This window comes from Rhipicephalus sanguineus, chromosome 1 (assembly GCF_013339695.2).
Source record: "Rhipicephalus sanguineus isolate Rsan-2018 chromosome 1, BIME_Rsan_1.4, whole genome shotgun sequence".
NCBI classification, from domain to species: domain Eukaryota; kingdom Metazoa; phylum Arthropoda; class Arachnida; order Ixodida; family Ixodidae; genus Rhipicephalus; species Rhipicephalus sanguineus.
The window spans coordinates 312232658-312253352 of NC_051176.1; the positions used below are offsets into that span (position 1 = coordinate 312232658).

The window sequence follows — 20695 nt, forward strand, 5'->3', positions numbered from 1 at the left end:
TCCTTCTCATAGAAACTGAAATTACGTACCATGTGCCAGAGCCTCCTGCATGAGAACTATGTAGTGTGTGAGAGAGCTAGCGACGCTCCACCAAACATCTGGAAAGTTTGTTCGAACGTGCTGTTTACTGGTTTTCATCATTAAGATACTACTACAAACATGCGTTATGCCTTTTGTTTTTTTCCTTAAGTCGTTATTTCAAGAAAACCGAGGATGTCGGGTAAAACGTGCTCAATAAAACTGAAAACCTCAAAATGCTGATAAAAATCACCTCATTTGAAAAAAACAAAGAGAGTTAATATCAGTGACCGCTATATGGGCCATAGGGGTGGTCACGCTCTGCCATCTGCTTGAAAATCACCTCTCACACAGCATTCAAGTTCAGCAGGCCTGGCACGCATGTTCTCAGATGATCGAAAAAAAAGTGCCGTTTTTGCTAAGTTTGGCCATCACTGCTGCCATGGCTGCAACCAACACACCAGCAAAGTGATTGCAAAACGGCTGCTCCACTAGGAGCAACTGCGCCAAACACCTGCCCGAAAATCTGCCCCCCCCCCCCCTTATTATATATATTTGTATATGTATAAATAAATATTTATAAATACAGTAATCTCTGCTAAGTCTTTTCGGTTTGTCAGTGTTGAACATTTAGTAAAAATACGTAATTTGTTGTGTTAACCATAAATAAAAAAACTTAGATTACCAATGGTGCATGACACTAGAAATCTCTTCCAAAGCTGCTCCAAAAGACTGAAGCCCGCTGCCACCCCTGCATATTGCAGTCACTGTGTATGTGCAGCATATGCAAGAAAACTTTATGGTTGTGCACCTGTCAGAAATAATGAACGAGTAAGAAACATCCAGTAACCCTTCGTCTTATCGCCACCAAGAAGCAATCAATCTTTGCTTTTCTCAAGAAAGAAAATGTGCAGGCATGGTAGCATCATTCATATTTGGTGGCATCATTTGTATATAATTCATTCCACGCCAAATGTCCCAGCCATTTTGGCTACCATGCCAGATGTATTCGAAAAAAATTCGTGGTGATCAACGGCATTGAAAACAGTAAATGGCTAGAATATTTCGGAGCGAAAAAATTCTCTGGTCACTTTGGAGCCTTACGAATTTCGCAGAATGTCGTCTGTTCATGAGAAAATTCATTCTGAGAGTATCGTTTCTCATTTCAATATTAAATTTCGTTTACGTATCAAGCCAAGGCATTTGTGTAAGGTGCTCGAAGCTCAATCATATTACTACAAGTTCTCTGCCATATAAGCCTCCAAAAATTTTCCCCATATGTTCAATGTTTGCATTTTTTCCCCTGCAGTATTGTGGGATTTATGAATATCGGAGTAACCAATACTTACCCTACAGAAGGTATATGTTGCACTAAAAATATTTTCTGACCACTGAAGTGTGTAAATCTTACAAAAAAAAATCACAACTTTGAGAACATATTCATTTTGGTCCACATTGAGAGAGAATTTACACCATGTGGTGCCCTAATTAAAAATGATCTTTATACCTTAATGGAAAGCAAATAAATTGTTCTTCTGATATGGCACAACAATTTTTCTTTTAAGCAAGAAAATAATTTTTCAAGTTTCTCATTCACAGCAAGGAGGAAGCTGCTATACTATATGGGCCAATAGAAAGATCGCCCTCCATGAGGAACTTCTTCTATACAGGTGTCATACAGGGCGAAGAGTCTCATTACCACGTGTACAGTAGAACCTCGTTGATACGTTTCCGAAAAAAACGCGGAAAATAAACGTATGATCCGGGAAAACGTACGATCCGAATCCAGTAAAAATTGAGGCTGACAAGCTCATATTGAGGTGCATGGCCAAAAAACATTTATTTCTCAAAAAACGTGGAGGGACTCTTCGATTTTCGTACACCTGGCATCTCGCTGGCAGCCAGAGGTCAGCCAGCTAGTTCCGGTCCTGACTGGAAATAACCTCGTGGTCACGTGTGTTGAAATCCCGAGACAACCCGAATATTGCAAAATCGAACTCTGGGACAACCAGCGTAAACGTAAAGAAACGCTACCCCCGTGTCAGCAGACGAAACTTTGCGCCGCATGAGCGTCGGTTCTTTCTGCATTGCCGCTTGGAAATATGAGGCTAGGTTTGCCGAAGAGCGGGAGTTATAATCTCGAGCATACGCATTTGGCACACGATCACGTACGTTCGCAAGATCACGCGCGACTCGCCCCGTCCATGAAGAAAATTGCCGCCCCGCTAAAGGCTTAACAAGCTCAACTCAGCGCAGTGCATGTAATCTCGCATAAGCGTCCCGAAAGCGACAGCTGCTCGCAGCTATCGCATGCTACGTCGCAGACTCGCGCTGATCAGTTCGCCGCCACTCATAATTGCACCATCTCGCACGGCGGAACAGGGTTTAAAAGATAACGCCCTGCGTAATGGCAACCGAAGGTGAAGTCCCCAAGCGCCCGCATTGCGATCCGTCGAGTCCTCACAAAGATGGCGGCGAGCGCGCATCGTCTCGCCTGATCACCAGAAAACGCCCAGATATCTTCCAGAAAAAAATTTTTCTGGCAGCTTCTGACGACCCGCTGGTGGGCAGAATTGTCCAGCCAGAGAAAAACTAACGCGCTGCGCGATGGGCGGAGCGACCCGAAAACGAACGCGCTCCGGGAGAAAAGTGTGGGGGAAATTGTCAGCCATATTCACTGGGCACAATGGCGGCGTTGCTGTGGTTACGTGTCGCGGCGTGCTGTGCAGCGGCGGCGATGCGGCGACGGCATGTGCGTTTCCGTAGGTCTTGTACCGAACCGTGGCGGACTGGACGAGCGACAGCCTCCATTCTTTGGGCCGTATTGTTAGTTCCCCCGGCTGTTGTAGCCATGGGGTCTGAACAAAAGTGTGTGGAAAGAGTGCATCTATGTACCGTGCTACGGATGAAGGATTTGCAATGCTCAGCAAAATCGTGCCACGTGCTACAGAAAATACTTTTTTTAAAAGCCGTTTGAAGATTTTGGCGGACAGCGTCGCCGCCTGCCTTGAGGTCGGAGTGTGGTTGACAGAGAGCGGCGATTGAGCAATTCTGAGAATACATGGAGGGGACGATCGAGCAATTCGGAAGAGACGCGGAGGGGCAATTGAGCAGAGAAAGCGCGGAGGGGGGAAAAGCACTGCGGAAATGCCGCCGTCGCCGCGCGGCGGCTGTCTGCCACTTCACGCTTCACGGGTACACGAGAGCGCCCCTTTTTTCGCGCCTGAATGGGAGTTTATGACTACAAAACGTATCATACGACCGCAGTTTTCCGCGGTACTGAACGTTGCTGCCAAATAATGGTATTTTCCGGGAACGTATTAACCGGAACGTATTGCACACAGCTGTATTGGGTTATTTTTAATTTTCGCGATTTCGAGCGTAGGAGCCGGGAAATCGTACTAAGCGGGAACGTATCAACGAGGTTCTACTGTAATACAGTGTGGCATCACAGCAAATGAATGCGCATGGGTAGTTTAAAGGCCTGCCTATTACAAAGCCATAGTTAATCATAATGATGAGCCACAGCATCAACAAAGTGTGTTTAGGAGTGCATCTTGCCTTACATAGCGAGCACTTGGCTACTGTAGTTGCCCCAGGAGAATGACCAACGCACAGAGGTTCCTATTCTTGCGGCCTGTGTGGCAAGCAAATGCGCAAACAGGGCCTGATTGTGTTCCACTCAAATGCAGACTGTGCGAAAATCGGCATCACTCGAGCTGTCGCTTTGAAAACAACACCCTATCCACACGACGGCTTCAGCAACCAATTTTCAGCGTTGCTGGCATGAGAACAGCTACTGTCTACCGAAACTGGTGCAATGCCTGTGGTATATAATGTAAAGCAATACTTTTTGTTATACAGAGTGGCATAAAATATTTCAGAAACTCTCGTGTTCAATTTTTTTCTTCCAATGTGCATGAACACTCGGTTACATGTCCGTTTGTGCATGCATGCGCAACAACCGGCAATACATCGCTCACATACACTGTGTTCTGGCTTCTTGCTATTGGCTAGTCGGTCACATGACTTTCGGGCGACGTGCTACAATTTCTACATTTTCTAAACTGATTGATCAACCAAGCAATCCATCACGCGATGGCCGCTTCTCTCGTCGCTGTCGCGTGGATTTTCGTGCATATAGGGTCCCCCCTGCCTGCGGGACAAAACAAAATTACCACGGCATTTCACGCCCGCATTGATGTGCTAGCAATATCTGATGCACTAACTTAAACCTTGGAATGGAATGGCACCAGATAACGCTTCTTCCTGTGGGTTGAAAAAATGAGCGCATTTTTCAAGCATACGTATAACGCGGTAAATGTATAACATCGACCATTTGGGACTTGTTCATGGGGCTCTGTATTTACTTCAGTGACCCTGGAAAGGTTAAAAAACTAGTTCCACACATGCCGTTATTGTTTTTGCCTATTTGCGGTGTAAGCTCTAGTCATGCAGGATTATCTTTTGCATGATTTTTTTGTTTTTAGAAGTGCGTAAAAAATGCAAGGATATAGAAGCATATTCATGCTTTTATTAGTCACCTGTAAGCCACAAAAGTGCTGTAATAGCTTGGTGGGAAAACATTTATGCACATGTTGCTGCCAGTTGTCACCGTTCCACTTGTGGGCTATGTAATTTTGGGCTTTCTGAAAACTGTTTTGGCCTAGTGTCAGTGGACGATGGTTCAATTCAATATTTTTAGTAGCACGCATACACTAGAATGGAAACTCAGATAGTGTTCTTTTCTGCTTGTGTGCCATGAACACTGTGAAAATGAAAGTGTGTCTTGTAGTAGTAGTGCTTTGCAAAAACATCTCGCGATAATTCAGACTCTGGTAAATAAACTCTGGGTTAATTGAAACAAATTTTAAGTTTTTGGTTGGTTGGCTATATTTTCAGTGTATTTTAAAGCCACTGAATTCAAATTGCTCCATTGCATACCTTCACTTAAAGGGGCCCTGCAACACCTTTCTGAGTTATATTGGGATAGTCTCATTATTGACGTATGACTCTTCACGAGCCATATGCCGCAAAAATTTTTCGAATCCGTCAAGTCTAAGTGGTGTTACCAAATTATAGAAATCACGTTCCGCAGCTTTCTCCCACCACTCAACGTTGCCAGCGCACGGAAAGCTGCGCGGGGCGTGAAGGGAGGGAGGGTGGAGGTGCGAGGAGGCACCGAAGAGTTAAGTCAGCGCCGGCGGCATTTTTTTTCTTCATTTTTTTCTCTCTGGCGTCTCGGCGCAACCACGTGGTCTGTGGCGCCACTTCCGGTCGGCTTGCGTGGTCGTCGTCGAGCGGAGCCCATCGCACCGTGTATCGCGCGTGCTTGAAAACTGCGAGTCGGTTTGGTAATGTTGGGTGTGCACCTCAAACTGCCGTAGTGTTTTCATCGCTCTGCCACCCATGGATGCAAACCTGCGTGCGCGTTTATTTATTTATTTTATTTAGCAATACTGCAGACCACAGTGTGGTCCATGCAGGAGGGGCTGTACAGTGATTACAAAATTATGAAGAACATCGCAATCACAGCGAGAAAACAAAAATAAGAACAATGAGAAGAAGGAAACGCAAGAGAAACATCGATTACAATCACGACACAAAATACAAATTTTCCAGTTCGCGTACAAAGTCATTGGCATCAGCAACAGTGGAGGGTAAGGCATTCCATTCAGACACAGTTCTAGGAAAAAAAAAAGCTGTATTTATGGGATTTTGTTTTCGCGAAAATTGGGGCAAGTGCCCTACTGTGGGTGTGTCTAGTTTTTCTAGTTGAGTGGGGACGTACACAATCCGGCATAGTTACTTTCGTATTTCTGGTAAGACACTTTTGAAGAAAAGTCAACCTACTGACCTTTCTGCGCGATTCTAACAAAGGGATGTTATGTTGCTTCATTAGTAAGGAAGGCGAGTCAGTCATCCTATACTTAATAAATATGAAGCGCGCTGCTTTTCTTTGGACACGTTCTAGTTCTTGAACATCACTTTTGTTGTGGGGGTCCCATACAATTGAAGCATATTCTAATTTAGTTCTGATGAAGGTGTTATATGCCAGAAGCTAAACTCTAGGAGGTGCGGTTTTCAGTTTCCTTTTGAGAAACCACAACTTCTGCAGCGTAGAGGTACAAGTAGCCGATATATGTGTTGACCAGGTGAGTTTGTTATTGATAGTGACACCAAGATATCTACATTTGTCTACCTCCTCTATATCACGCTGGTTAATAGAGTAGTGAACGTGCTAGGCATTTTCTTTCTTGTAATACACAGAAGTACACTTTTTTTCTGTGTTTAAGTCCATGTCCCATCGAATGCACCAGTCCCCAATAGCCTGTAGGTTTTTGACAGCTGAGATGGGTTTCGACCCACACTCCGATACACCGCCTCGTAGCAAAGGCAAAGTTGCGTGTAGCAACGGCAAAGTTGCGTGTACCCTTCTCCCAGTGGCGGTACTTCGATGCTGTTTGCTCTTCGAATGCGGGCGCACAGCGAGTGCGGGCTGACAACAAAGAACTAAAGACTAGAAGAAAGGATCGTGGGGCATCGGGCCGGCGCGGACCCATCCCCCGGCTGTCTGCAGCTACCGTGAAAATGCGAGTCTGCTTGGTTGCTGTGTCGCGGTTTCTCGGGAACCTGAGACTACGGGGAGGATACGCCGAGGTACGGCTCTATGACATACTGAACAGACAGCGAACGGGACTCCCGCCATACAGCGAACACAGGTATCCTAAGCTATACTCGGCGACAACTTTCCTTGACAGCACTGTGGAAGCTACAGAACCGAAGTGCATGCCTGCTACCGCGCCAAGAAATAGTACTTACGTTTACTGATAATTTTCTCCTTTTTCTTGCTGAAATAAATGCTGCTTTATTTATTATGAGACTCAAACAGTTGCGGGAAGTCGTAGGTAAAATACAGTTATTGTTCCTTTTCTTTCCATTTCTTAGACAGCACCACCTTTTCAGCATGCCCGTTTTCCAAAGTAAACATGGTGTCCGTGACGTAGTGGGTCAGTGTGCGGCCGCAAACGCACCGTTTAGTTCTCCAAGAAAAATGTACTCGTAATATGACACTAAAATGTACTCTGAACAATCGAAATGTCTCTCCCGTTCACATTCCCTTCACATTTTTCGTGAATATGTTTTCTAAACGCGTTAACGATGCGAGCGAGCAAAACCGAAATCAGCCGCAAGCTGCCGTACTACTTGCGGAGCAATACGAATGTGCGGAAGCCCCGCCTCCGTAGCCTTCGCTCCAATGTCAAGATTAGTTGTCGTCGAGTATAGCCTGCGCCAGCATTGTTATCAGAGAAATGCTGCACCGCTGCCTCGGTCGGTCGTGAGAACGTGCCGACGATGCAGTTTCCAGCTGACGAGGCAACACTCGAACGGCTGCCACTCTCAACGGCAACCGGCGATGATAAAGAGCACAGAAATATTCACGATTTCGGCACTGCGCATGCTGAAGAAAACGCAACTACGAGCAGACGAGCTGTCGGTGAGACCGGAAATGCTAATATTAATGTTTGTTCGGTGTTTTAACGGCATAACACAATATAAACATACATATTATCTACTTATTGAACTCAAAATTGACAACGAAGGTAATAATGAGGGTGTTATCGTGATTATAACATCAGCCAATGGTGGAACTGCCGACAATCGCGTCATATATTGCAGACTAATACATCATTTGTCGAGAGAAGAGGGAGCGATTTTCCGCTGACTTTGAGAATTTATTGTAAATTCCAGGCCGCTCGCTTCGCTATAATATTTGGCTCGCGTGTTCTCGGGAGCCTCGACTACCGACTGGCAGCGCTTTTTGACCCTGCTCAAAAAGTGTTGCAGGGCCCCTTTAATTCATACTTTTCGCTTGTCCCTGCTGGAAAATATCTGCTGCAAGCTTTGTTTTTTGTAGCTGAACATTTGCATTCATACATCACTGACAGCTGCAAGTAAAGGTGATTGCTGGCCTACAGAGCGGCTAAACGAGCCAAACTCGCATGTTGATTGACAACAATCGCATGTTGATTGAGGAAGAGAGCAAAAATAAATCGTGATGGTCTGGTCTTGGTTTATCACTAGAGCTGTGTGAATACCAAATTTAGGGTGCGAAGCAAATTCGAATATTAAAGTTTGAGTGCGAATGGAATATTTTTCTAATACCTCAAAGCAAAATTACAAAAGGAAAGTTGCAGAGGATATTCTGGATATTCTTATGAGATAGGAACATGATAACGTTTCTTTTGGCTAGGTTAGTGATAGTGCTGGAGGGGTGCTGCTAGGCGGTGCTCCCTAGTTGTCTTATGAAGGATGAGGCAATGCAGAGGCCGAATTGTGTTTATTTACATGATTTGGTACAACCAAACTGCTGTCGACAACACTTTACACATAAAAGGAAAAGACGCTATTTCCTCAACCTCTCCTCCAACTTCTGTGAAGGCCCAAATGATATGGCGGACAAGGGCGTGCTCCTTTTGAGTCAGGAGTTTTGCATCTGTTGCATGGATTTGCCTCTCCTATTCCACGGCTGCGAGTGGTTTCTGTAGCAGTTGTTGGTGCCCGTGTCAGTTCCGATGGGAGAGGTCACATGTTTTCCGCACACGGCTTTTGCGGATGCCAGACGAGCGCGCACTTTTGAAAACCAGGCCAATTAATGCTTTTGTGTTAATATGTGGTGCGAAACATGGCCAAAAAGAAAACGCTTCCTTTTCCACAGTAACCTGTAGACCTGGGTGCAGCGCGCTGTCCACTGCGTGAAAACAAAACTGTGCTGCTAGCTGTCGTGCATTGACGTGGGTGACATAAGGCGCAGTATTGCCACGAGCCTGGATAACTTGATATTTCATGACTTTTCGGGTGATACTAATGAATTTTATATCGCAGGCTGATTTCGTGACTGCCCCCCCCCCCCTCCCAGGTGGTCAAAATTTCCGGAACCCTCGTCTACTGCATCTCTCATAATCATGTCATTGTTTTGGGACGTTAAACCTCCACATTTATTATTATGATTATTATTATTATTATTTCATGACCCCAAGACATTATTCGGAAAGCACGTTTCACAACATGAGTCAATTGAGTACGAAACCAAAACCACGTTCGCAGCAATAGCAGCACCCGACTCCCAGTGGCAGATGTAGTGGCATCGTCATCGCAGAGTGGTGACAACGCATTTCAAAGCTCATTTCGTGCTCGACTTAGGTCTAAGGCACTTCCGATGCAGTACACTAGCATTATGCAAAACTAAGATTGGGGAGAGGCTACCAGCTGTCACCCTTAAGTGGTATTCACACGGGGGACAAATCTTCGGGAGGAGAATTCCCCACTCACATGGACGAAGCGGGAGACCAGACTACTCTGGTGGCTTGTACCGCCCGTTTCACCTAAAGTCCCTGAAAAATATAAAGTAGCGCCAACTGCGTCCCTTCGCCTTTGCCTCCTCTCCTAGCAGCTGCAGCAACACCTCTAGGGTGTCCTCCGGGAAGCTACAGATTTTACCCGCTGTAGCGAAAACCTCTTCTTTCTGCTCTTGTACCGGTGGTTGGTGCCACTGGCACGGCAGGTCGGCATCCTGAAGCATCCAGAACCACCGTACGAACTGACTCAAGCGCGGTCGACCACGCACCGTGCAACGATCAAGTAAACAACCCAGACGAGGACGAACAAGATGGCACTCGGACAACCTTCTAAAAAGCTAGTGCGCCACTCTAGCGATTTCTTAGCGCCGCCGAGTTTGCAGTGGCTCTGCCATCAGGAGCGAGCACTTTTGCATTCTAAAAGATTATGTACCGTACAATTTTATGCTGTCGGACACCATGAAAAGACGCCACTTGTTTCGGTGTATATTACATTGCCGTATTTATCGCTATTAGGAGCTGTCTCGCCAGGTTCTTAAACTGGGGCGAAGTTCCGCGCCGTAACGTGCATCCATCCATTCAAAGCGTCGTGGAACGTGAAGAGAAACACTGCGCGCGTCGTGTCTTCCCTCTAGCCTGGCCGTTAATTCTCGCAGGACAAGCGTCGGATAGCTGCTTTTAGGGCCACTTTGTCGTGCGCATCTCAAGGGCAGTTTTCAAATTGAAAGAACATTAGGAGCGTTGCGTCTGCAAGTGTTGACAATGGATAATGAGACGCTGTTATATGTTTCTTGTATATATACTTCAACAATATGTATATAATTGTAAATTGTGTATATAGTTCATCAAAATTGTAAATTAATCAAACATTGTGTATATATGTATATATAACAATGTGTGTCACGTCTTCATATGATGGTAGAGGACTTGTACGGAAGATTCACGGGTTTTCCCGATCTTCTCCGAGCCAGCTCCTCAATCATCATTCACTTCGTGGATATGGCGTGATTTCTTTTCTTACCCTTTATTTCACGGACCTTTCCAACTGCGTCACTTAGAACTGCAGCGCCCTCGGGCGCTCTAGCGGAAGAATTGCACAAGTCTCTCTCTCCGGCCAAGTGCTGTGCTCTGCGAGCTTCGCAGCTCAACTAACTTCAACTGCAATCTACAAAGCGCATGAGTGAGGAGGTGCCTGTACACTGACACGAATGGCGCTACTTTAGTTATTTTTCAGGGACTTTAGTTTCACCAGCTGCAGACTGGGCGTCCACTGCCGCTCTCTGCAGGAGCAAGTGCAACAATGTGGCCAAACAAGAGCCCGAAATTCCGCTATATCCCCACCGTCGGGGGATTGTTTGTCCTGTCGGGGAAAAGGTCCCCGTGTCCTCCTCCGAGGTGCGGGGGTTGGGGGCCCACTCACTAATCCGTGACATCGTGGTCATGTAATCCCCCCGTGTCCCCCGCGGGTTTCTCTCTCGTGTGAATACCCCTTTAATTACACGTGTGCATGTGCTGTATAATAGTACGACTGCTGATGTCTAAAATTCCCCATGTTACTAATCTCCTGAATTTCAATGTCCCCAGGTTGGCAGGTATGTATATGTGAATGTTTCATTGGAACGCAAGTTAGTATGTTGCCCCGAGTAATATTTATGAGAACTTAGCGTGATTTAAATTTCTGGTAATACAAATGTCCCCTCGAGTTTAAATGATCGAGTGCCTGCTGTGTGTACTTGTTCCTCACAGAAATTTCCTCAATGTGCAGACCCAGGACACAAATGAATCTTCCTACAACTTCATCATAAAGCTTGTCAAAGGCCACATCTGTTTGAGCATAAACTGTGCAGTGCATGAACGAAAGTGGAGGAATTTTTTCCGAGGGGCTCGTTTATATGTTAGACACAACTACATGAATCGAACAAACAATTATGCCGCGGGAATCATAGAGGATGTTAATAACTGTAGTGTACTAATTGTGACATAAATTGAAATGAATTGACGTGGATGAAAGACCACCCTCTGTCAGTAGAACAGAATACTGTGCTATGCATGACACAACCATTTGTGGTAAGGCTTTTTATTGGTGGGAGTGAGCAGAATGGGCAAGAACAAGTCTCTGCCAAAGTACAGAAAATCAGGAAGCAGATTCCAGGGAAAACAGCTTTGGAAAGGCTTCGTCAACAACAGAAGATGCTGCACTGGCAGGAGCATTCTCGGCAGAATTATGGTTATATGAAAATGTTTCTCCTGCGTAAAAGCTGTGCCTTTAAGAAGGATTTTTAGTGAATTGCTGCGTAATGTCTTACACTTACTGAGCAAGAAAAAAAAAATGTGCTTCCTTCAGAACTTTAGTGAATATTGATAAACTTGTCTTGGGAAAACCAGCCATAACAGCACCAAACTTAGTAAAGTTTTTTTGGAGTGAATGATCGTAGCCAAAATTATATTTTGGTTTTGCAAAAAAATCCAATGCTAGATAAGTGGAACAGATTTCAGCTGCATACCTAGTAGCATGGCTTTTCGAAAATAAATGTTCTGTGAATGCACCAACACGCCTTTTTTATTTTATATCCCCACTGCATGCACAGCAGCATCAAATGCAGAAAATGGGGGCAATTTTTCTATGTGAAGTTTTGCTGCATCATAGTTTGCCCTCTTAGTCCATCCAGGAGCTGATGAATGCCCTGGAGATGCGCAAGTATGAAGCCATTCAGCTGACCTTCAAGCAGGTGTCGAAGTTCTTCAGTGAGGTGTTTAAGAAGCTTGTTCCCCAAGGACATGCCACGCTCATGATGAAGACTGACACTGAGGATGGTACTGCTCAGGTGATTCCATTTTCGTTACATCCTGTTTGAAGTATAGTTATGTGCAATGCTGTCATGTCAAACTTTCAGCACCCCGCAGGGGCGCCTGCGCTAGCAGGCATTTGGTGTGTAGCAACACCACAGACCCGAGCTAACGGAGGGTTGAGCCGACGCCGGGTGTTTGGACGCTTAAGGCCCCCCAGCAGAGGCAACACACCTCTTTGGCCCCGGCTTCACGTAGACGGCACCCCTGGGCTGACCCACCCAGGGGAAATTGGCAGTCGCCTTTTCCTTTCTCTCTCTCCCTTCATTTTCATCCTTCTCTTGCACTTTTTATCTTTCCCATCTTCTCTCTTCTTTTTACTTCCGCCCTTCTCGGCGGCAAGGGTTAAGCCTGTGTAGTTGCCCAACCGTGGGTAGTTATATTTAGTTATAGCGGCGATGCATGGCTGGCGACTTCAAGTGTTTTACCTTGTTGTGTCCCCTTGTTGGGCTCGGTAGTGGGTGGCCACCATCGCCGCCAAACTTCAAACGCTTCACATGGCAAAATCTTTTCCCCCTCTCAACGATCGGTCCCTGAAAAGGAACCGCACAGAGGAAAGCTTCAAAAGAACCCGAACCGATTCTGACCACTTTCCCCGCTTTTTGATAATACACTCTCTTGCAGAAAATGACTCCGTTTCGACATTGTCTGTTTTCCTGATCACGAGAACCCTTGAAAACATGGTAGGCAAAAAGTATGATGCTAAGAAACTCTCATCTGGTGATCTTCTGGTTAAAGTGACCCAGGAAGAGCACTCAGACACTCTCCTGAAACAGAAGCAGTTTGCTCACTTGAATGTGTCCATCACCCCCCACCGCAGTCTGAACACTGTCCAAGGCGTCATTTCACAACGTGATCTAATGCGAGAGACCGAAACTGACCTCCTCGAAGGCTTCCGAGAGCAAGGTGTAGTCGCCATCCATCAGGCGGAATGGCGAAGAGGTGGTGACGCCTCACATCATCTTAACGTTTAATCACTCCACCCTACCCGAATCACTGAAAGCGGCATTTATTCACTGTGAAAAGCGCCCCTATATACCGAACCCTAGATGGTGCTTCAAGTGCCAGAAGTACGGACACGGATCTAACACATGTCGCGGAAAACTCACATGCGCGAAGTGTGGTGCCCATGAGCGCCCAACTGAGAACTGCAGCACTACACAAACTGAGTGCCCTAACTGTCACGGGTCGCATGCCGCATATTCACGGACATGTGAGATGGTCAAAAAAGAGAAACAAATAATACAGTTGAAAGTGACAGAAAACATCGCATTTTCTGAAGCCCGGAAGAAGCTCTCTCTCTGCACTCCAGAAGATCGTACGCTGACGCAGTGCGCCGGGGGGCCGGCCAGTGTCTAGTTATGGTGGCCACACAGTACAGCTTTGCCGATGCATGCCCATCTCAGCCCCCGGCTGCACCAACCTTCCAAGTCCCGGAGGTCAATTTCCCACAGACCTCTGGGATGACACACAAATGAAAGGGATTCTGTCCCTCTCGACAAACCTCCGTCAGCCTCTGCGTCTCCACCGGAAGCAGTGGAGGTGACGCCTGGATTTTCAGCGTCTCTGACGGAATCCCCCAAGGTGAGGTGGAGCTCTTTAGACCGCCTCAAAGAGAAGAAACATCCTCCAGTCCAGCTGCCTGATAAAGGCGGGGAGGTCTGAATCAGTCGCCCTCATGCCCCCACTCACACAAATGGCTCCCCAGAGTATGCAACCCAGGGTTGCAGCTATGACTATGGTGAGGTGTGCGAAGAAGAGGCAGACGACGTGTCGGTGTGCTGGAAGTAACAACCGCCATCTTGACTGCTGGACCATCCTACACTGTAAATAAGTTATAAATATATTCGCAACATTTTGGTGGTGGTGCTGGGTACTACGCAAGACGGAACTCCGCAGCGGACGTATCCTGGACAGCCGCAATATGTTAACAGAAAGCAACTCTGCTGCTGCCGCTTCGACCGCGCCTCCGGTACAGCCGGTACAGCCGGTCGTATTGACTCAACCCCGCGATCCCGGTAACTTCTGCGGCACCGACCACGTTGACGTCGATGACTGGATCGCGAAGTATGAGCGGTTTGCAGCGGTCTACCGGTGGGACCCTACAATGATGCTTGCCAACGTTGACTTCTATCTCTGCGGAACAGCAGGTACGTGGTTTCAGGCTCATGAAGCTGACATAACCAGTTGGGATGCCTGTAAACAAAAGCTTCGTGACCTATTTGGTAGAGCCGTCAGACGCCAGCGGGCCGCTTCTAAAGAACTCTCCTGTCGGGCACAATCTTCGACCGAATCGTATGTCTCCTACATCCTTGACGTCCTGGCCCTTTGCCGACGTGTCGACACCAACATGTCAGAGGGTGACAAAGTAAGCCACTTGCTCAAGGGAATTGCGGATGATGCTTTCAATTTACTAGTGTCTAAAGACTGCTCCACCGTGGACGACGTCATCAAAGAGTGCCGCCGGTTCGAAGAACTGAAGAGTCGCCGCATTGCCCAGCATTTCGTGCGACTTCCGAACACGGCCGCTACATCATCTTGCGAGGACCTTCAGCCGCCATGCGGTCAACCGCCTACCAACGAGAGCGTAGTTCGCATCGTGCGCCGAGAAATCGAGGCGGCGTCGCCACCATCTTTCCTGACGCGGCCATCTGATGATCCTCGACCAACGATCTCGTTGATCCAGCAGGTTGTGAGGGAAGAGCTTGCAAATGTCGGACTGCAGCCGGTGTGTTCGTTGACGGAACCTCGTGTCAGTTCCATAACGCCTCCTCGTGCACCGGAAATGTTTCGCCGCTATCGTGACCCTGCCCAGTGGAGAACGCAGGACGACAAGCCGATCTGCTTTCGTTGCCACGGTGTAGGACATATTTCTCGCTACTGTCGTTCTCGCACCTTTCCATCTCGCTCGTTTTCTTGCTATCGACGTGACGACAACCACCGGCCCCTGCAGTTTCCCGCTCGTGACGGTGGACCATACGCTGAGGCTCCTGCGACATCGGTCCGACGCTCCAGCCGTTCGCCGTCCCCAAGCGATCGTCGCTCCCGGTCACCTCAGCCCCGTCGCCATTCGTCGCCCCGCCCTACTGGACGCCCATACTCGGAAAACTGAGCAATGCATCTCCCGGGGGTGACGCTGCATTCGACCTCCGACCTGAAAACCCTCTGCTGACCCTCACTACGGACCAGAACCTGCTTGCTGTGGAAGTGGATGGCCTACCTGTTACTGCCCTCATTGATACCGGCGCACATATTTCTATTATGAGCTCTGATCTCCGTGCACGATTAAATAAGGTCCTTACGCCGCCCGAGTCCCTATTTGTACGTGTCGCTAGTGGAGGAACTCCGGCTGTACTCGGAATGTGCACGGCACGTATGAGGTTCTCCGACCGCCAGACGTCCGTTCTGTTTCATGTTCTCGCTCATTGTCCACATGATGTCATCCTCGGACTCGATTTCTTGTCTGACCACTCTGCTGTCATTGACTGCTCGGCCGGTGTTGTACAACTTGACTTGCCTGCGTCCGCCGACGTGTCGGAGGAGGTTCAGACCAAACTTTCGTGTGCTGAGGCTATTCGTCTGCCACCACAAGCCCTAACTTGCGTCGCTGTTGAACCCTATCCCAATGTACCGGATGGTGATTACGTGGTTTCTCCTTCTCCCAGTGTTCTACTGGCCCGCAGCGTCTCCTCTCCGTACACAGTTGTAACTGTTACAGCGAACAAGACGTGCCTTCCTCTTCTGAACTTCGGATTCAGCCCTCAAGTCCTACCACAAGGCATTGCTCTTGCTACTCTGTCACCGTCGCACGAGTGCCAGATCTCATCGGTGTCACCTGAACTGCCCGTTGTCGTCTCTCCGAACCCGCATAGAGTCGACGCAGTCACCTCTTCTACACTGCACAACAACATCACCAGGATGATTGCCTCAGAACTTTTGCCCTCTCAAGTTAAAGACCTCAGTGATCTCCTTATGATCTACTCTGACATATTTGACTTCGACGGTAGGCCCTTAGGTCAAACCTCGCAAGTCAAGCACCGCATAGATACCGGTGATGCAGCTCCAATTCACAGGCGTCCTTACCGAGTTTCACCATCAGAGCGCCAAGTTATTCAACAGGAGGTTGACAAGATGCTCACAAAAGGCATTATTGAGCCTTCTTCGAGTCCGTGGGCTTCCCCTGTAGACTTAGTTAAAAAGAAAGACAACACCTGGCGTTTCTGCGTGGATTATCGGCATTTAAACAAGATCACCAAAAAGGATGTCTACCCGCTTCCTCGTATCGATGATGCCCTGGACTGCCTTCATGGTGCTACCTATTTTTCTTCGATAGACCTACGCTCTGGTTACTGGCAAATCGCCGTAGACGACCTCGACCGTGAGAAGACTGCCTTTGTAACGCCTGACGGTCTCTACCAATTCAGAGTCATGCCGTTCGGCTTGTGCAATGCGCCGGCCACGTTCGAGCGGATGATGGACACGCTTTTGCGCAGCTTTAAATGGTCTATCTGCCTCTGTTACCTGGACGACGTCATTGTATTTGCCCCCACCTTCGAGTCTCACCTCGACCGACTTTCGTCCATTCTTTCAGTGTTTCGTGCGGCTGGGCTACAACTTAATTCATCGAAATGCCACTTTGGCCATCGCCAAGTTGCTATTCTCGGGCATCTCGTTGACTCATCTGGCATCCGACCCGATCCCGACAAAGTTCGCGCTGTCCTCGATTTTCCCGTACCAACTTGTGCCAAAGACGTTCGAAGTTTTGTGGGCCTATGCTCATATTTCCGACAATTCGTCAGAAACTTCGCAGATATTGCCCGCCCCCTCACTGATCTTCTCAAGAAAGATGTGCCATTTTGGTGGGGTCCTGACCAAGCCAGCGCTTTTTCCCGCCTCATTACGCTGCTCACCACACCGCCGATCCTCGCCCACTTCGACCCGTCTGCTCAAACCGAGGTCCGCACAGACGCTAGTGGTTATGGCATATGCGCTGTGTTAGCCCAGCGTCAATCCGGTCATGATAGAGTTCTTGCGTATGCCAGCCGGCTCCTCTCCCCTGCCGAACGCAATTACTCTATTACTGAGCGCGAGTGCCTGGCGCTTGTATGGGCAGTTGGTAAATTCCGCCCCTATTTATATGGTCGACCTTTCACCGTTACCACAGACCACCACGCTCTATGCTGGCTTTCAGCACTCAAAGATCCAACAGGGCGCCTAGCTCGTTGGGCTCTGCGCCTCCAGGAATTCACGTACACAGTGGTCTACAAGTCCGGCCGTCTACATCAAGACGCCGACTGCCTTTCTCGGTACCCCGTTGACGATCCAAACCACATAACGGATGACACGTCCATCTGTATCTCCTCGCTCTCTGCTTTCGGCAACATCGGTGACGAGCAACAGCGTGACGCGTCCCTACGAGATCTAATCACCCGCCTGAATACTGACTCGACGGACAGTTCGCTTCGCATGTTCGTCATCATAGACGGTATCTTATACCGCCGGAACATGCGCCCAGTGGGACAGGAACTACTAGTTGTAGTACCCACTCATCTCCGCTCGACCGTACTTCAGCAACTACATGATGTACCAACGGCCGGCCACCTTGGCGTTGCCAGAACGTACGACCGTGTCCGCCGACGCTTTTTCTGGCCCGGCCTCTACCGTTCCGTACATCGTTATGTCGCTTCTTGCGAGTCGTGCCAACGCCGGAAAAGGCCAGCTGTACACCCCGCCGGGCTCCTTCAACCCATAGACATACCTGCTGAGCCTTTTTTTCGTGTCGGCCTCGACCTTCTGGGACCTTTCCCACTTTCTCACAACGGTAACAGATGGGTCGCCGTCGCTACGGATTATTCTACCCGTTTTGCCATTACGAGACCTCTCCCGAGCAGCTGCGCTACAGACGTCGCCGACTTTTTGATACAAGACGTCATCTTACATCACGGCGCTCCTCGTCAACTCATCACAGACCGAGGCCGCTACTTTTTATCCAAGGTAATCGAGGACCTACTTCGCTCTTGTGCAACCAAGCACAAGCTTACAACGGCCTATCGTCCCCAAACGAACGGACTCACAGAACGTTTGAATCGCACGATCACTGACATGCTCGCCATGTATGTCTCGACTGATCATCGCGACTGGGACATTGCTCTACCCTTTGTCACTTTCGCTTACAACAGCTCGCGCCACGACACTGCTGGATATTCTCCCTTTTATCTTTTGTATGGAAGAGAACCGACCTTGCCGTTCGACACGCTCGTACCCATCCCTGACCACATCTCCACCGAATATGCTTGCCACGCTATCAGCACAGCCGAAAAGGCCCGTCAGATCGCCCATCGACGCCTTTCGGACTCGCAACTCAGCCAGAAACATAAAAACGACAGTTGCCACCGGAACGTTCGCTTCAATCCGGGTGACCTCGTTCTCCTGTGGTCTCCGTCTCGGCATGTTGGCCTGGCCGAAAAACTTCTGCCCAAATACTCCGGCCCCTACCGTGTGCTACGCCAGGTGACTAAGGTTACCTATGACATCGCCCCTCTGGACCCCACGGCGCCTTCTACGTCTTCAAACGTCGTCCACGTCGCTCGCCTGAAGCCGTACCTTTCGCCCACCACCTGCTAACAGGCGCCGAGTCGGCGCTTTCGCCGCCGGAGGTCGATGTAGCGGGGTTGCAGCTATGACTATGGTGAGGTGTGCGAAGAAGAGGCAGACGACGTGTCGGTGTGCTGGAAGTAACAACCGCCATCTTGACTGCTGGACCATCCTACACTGTAAATAAGTTATAAATATATTCGCAACAGTATCATTCACTGGAACTGCCGAGGACTGCAGCTGGACAACATATACTTGCAGAACATCAACCCAACATTCCTTGCTTGCAGGAAATGCACTCAAACCCAACACACAATAACATTTTAAAAAGATATGTAGTATACTGAAAAAAACAGGCCCATTCATCTGGCGGTGTCGCGATCGTGATGCAGAAAGCAGTTCTGTGCCTCAATATGCTTACTGATTTAGAGGCAATACGAACCCTAATTTTTGGTCGAATAATATATCCCTCCGGACCATCTGTTCAGGAGATTGAGAAACTCATCAACCAGCTCCCGCATCCATCCCTGTTGGTTGGAGATTTCAATGCACACCATCCTCTATGGGGATGTAGAAGAACTGATTCCCGAAGTTTGTTAATCGAAAACTACCTCTTGTCCTCTGGCTCCTGTATATTTGATAAAAAACAGCCAACGTACTTTAATGAAGCACACAACTCATACACACCAAAAGATCTTGCAATCGGCTCTCCGTCACTCTTGGCAACCACCGAGTGGGCTGCTATTCGAAACCTCTATGGAAGTGATCATTTTCCTCTTTGTTTAAAACACAGAGGAAACACAAATCCGATTGTATACTCTATCAGGTTTAGAGAGCAGGGTACTGACTGGATGAAATTCCGAGAACTTTCAAAATTGTCGCGTTCATCAATTGAATACCTAGGTATTGATGCATCCCAAGCCTTGATCACACTACATATTATACAGGCTGCAGAGCAATCCATTCCACAGGCATCTAACAAGACACGAAACAAACAAAGACCATGGTGGAATGCGGAATGTAAAAATGCCCGTGAGAATCAAAACAAAGCATAGTCGAAATTCCGCAGGTATCTTAGTTAATTCGGGTAACTTAGTTAATTTCAAGTGTGCCAAAGCAAATGGCAGGCGTATCTGACGTGAATCTAAACGGCAGAGCTGGCAGTCATTTCTCTCCTCAGTTAACTCCTACGCTGATAGTAAAAGCTCGTTAATTCGACTCTCGTTAATTCGGAAAATCGGTTAATTCGGACACGTCATCTGGTCCCTGTAAATATAAGCATCACTCTATGAGACTGGGCGCTCGTTATTTCGGACAGATTTGACCGCAAATCGGATAATTCGGCGACTTTCGGGCCGCTGGCAAGGCTCGAAAACGAAAAAAGAACAATTCGGAACAAAAGTGAAGCTCAAACGCAGCATCGCCATGGACATCAATTATCGACTTGGCTTGGATTGAGACTGGTTGAACGCCTTTTTTTCGCGTGTGGGTTTTGTTGCTTTGTTCCCGACGTTGGTGTGCTGCATCGTTGATCGCCGATTTATCGAGGAACGTTTCAGTACGGCTCCTTTAGCTTGATCGTTGCTGGTGCTTTTGTGCTGACTTCTCGTGCGACCGCACTCTCCGCCGATGGCAACGCCGGCGAAGCGGCCCAAGTACGAGGCCAAGGACTTCACCACCAAAGTAGAAATTTTGCGTGCTCTGAATAACGGGCTCTCCCGACAAGAAGTGATGAAGAGTGATGAAAGGGGATCCTTCAATCGGCGGCAAGAAGCAAGGAACGAGTAACCGTACTTTTATCCGCCAACGTGACGGGAACAGAGCGCTTGCCGCTTCTCGTTATCGGAAAGGTTCAAAAGCCACGCTGCTTTAAGAAC

The 20695-nt window shown here is 48.1% G+C and overlaps 1 protein-coding gene across 1 annotated transcript in view; it reads left to right on the forward strand.

The window, feature by feature from the left end:
* The window catches only part of LOC119379432 (structural maintenance of chromosomes protein 3), a 661154-nt gene that overhangs the window by 570124 nt on the left and 70335 nt on the right, over positions 1–20695 (forward strand). Inside the window, exon 27 of the mRNA XM_049411979.1 lies at positions 12038–12202. Coding sequence (XP_049267936.1) covers positions 12038–12202 — 165 coding nt within the window. The remainder of the gene's footprint in view (positions 1–12037; positions 12203–20695) is intronic.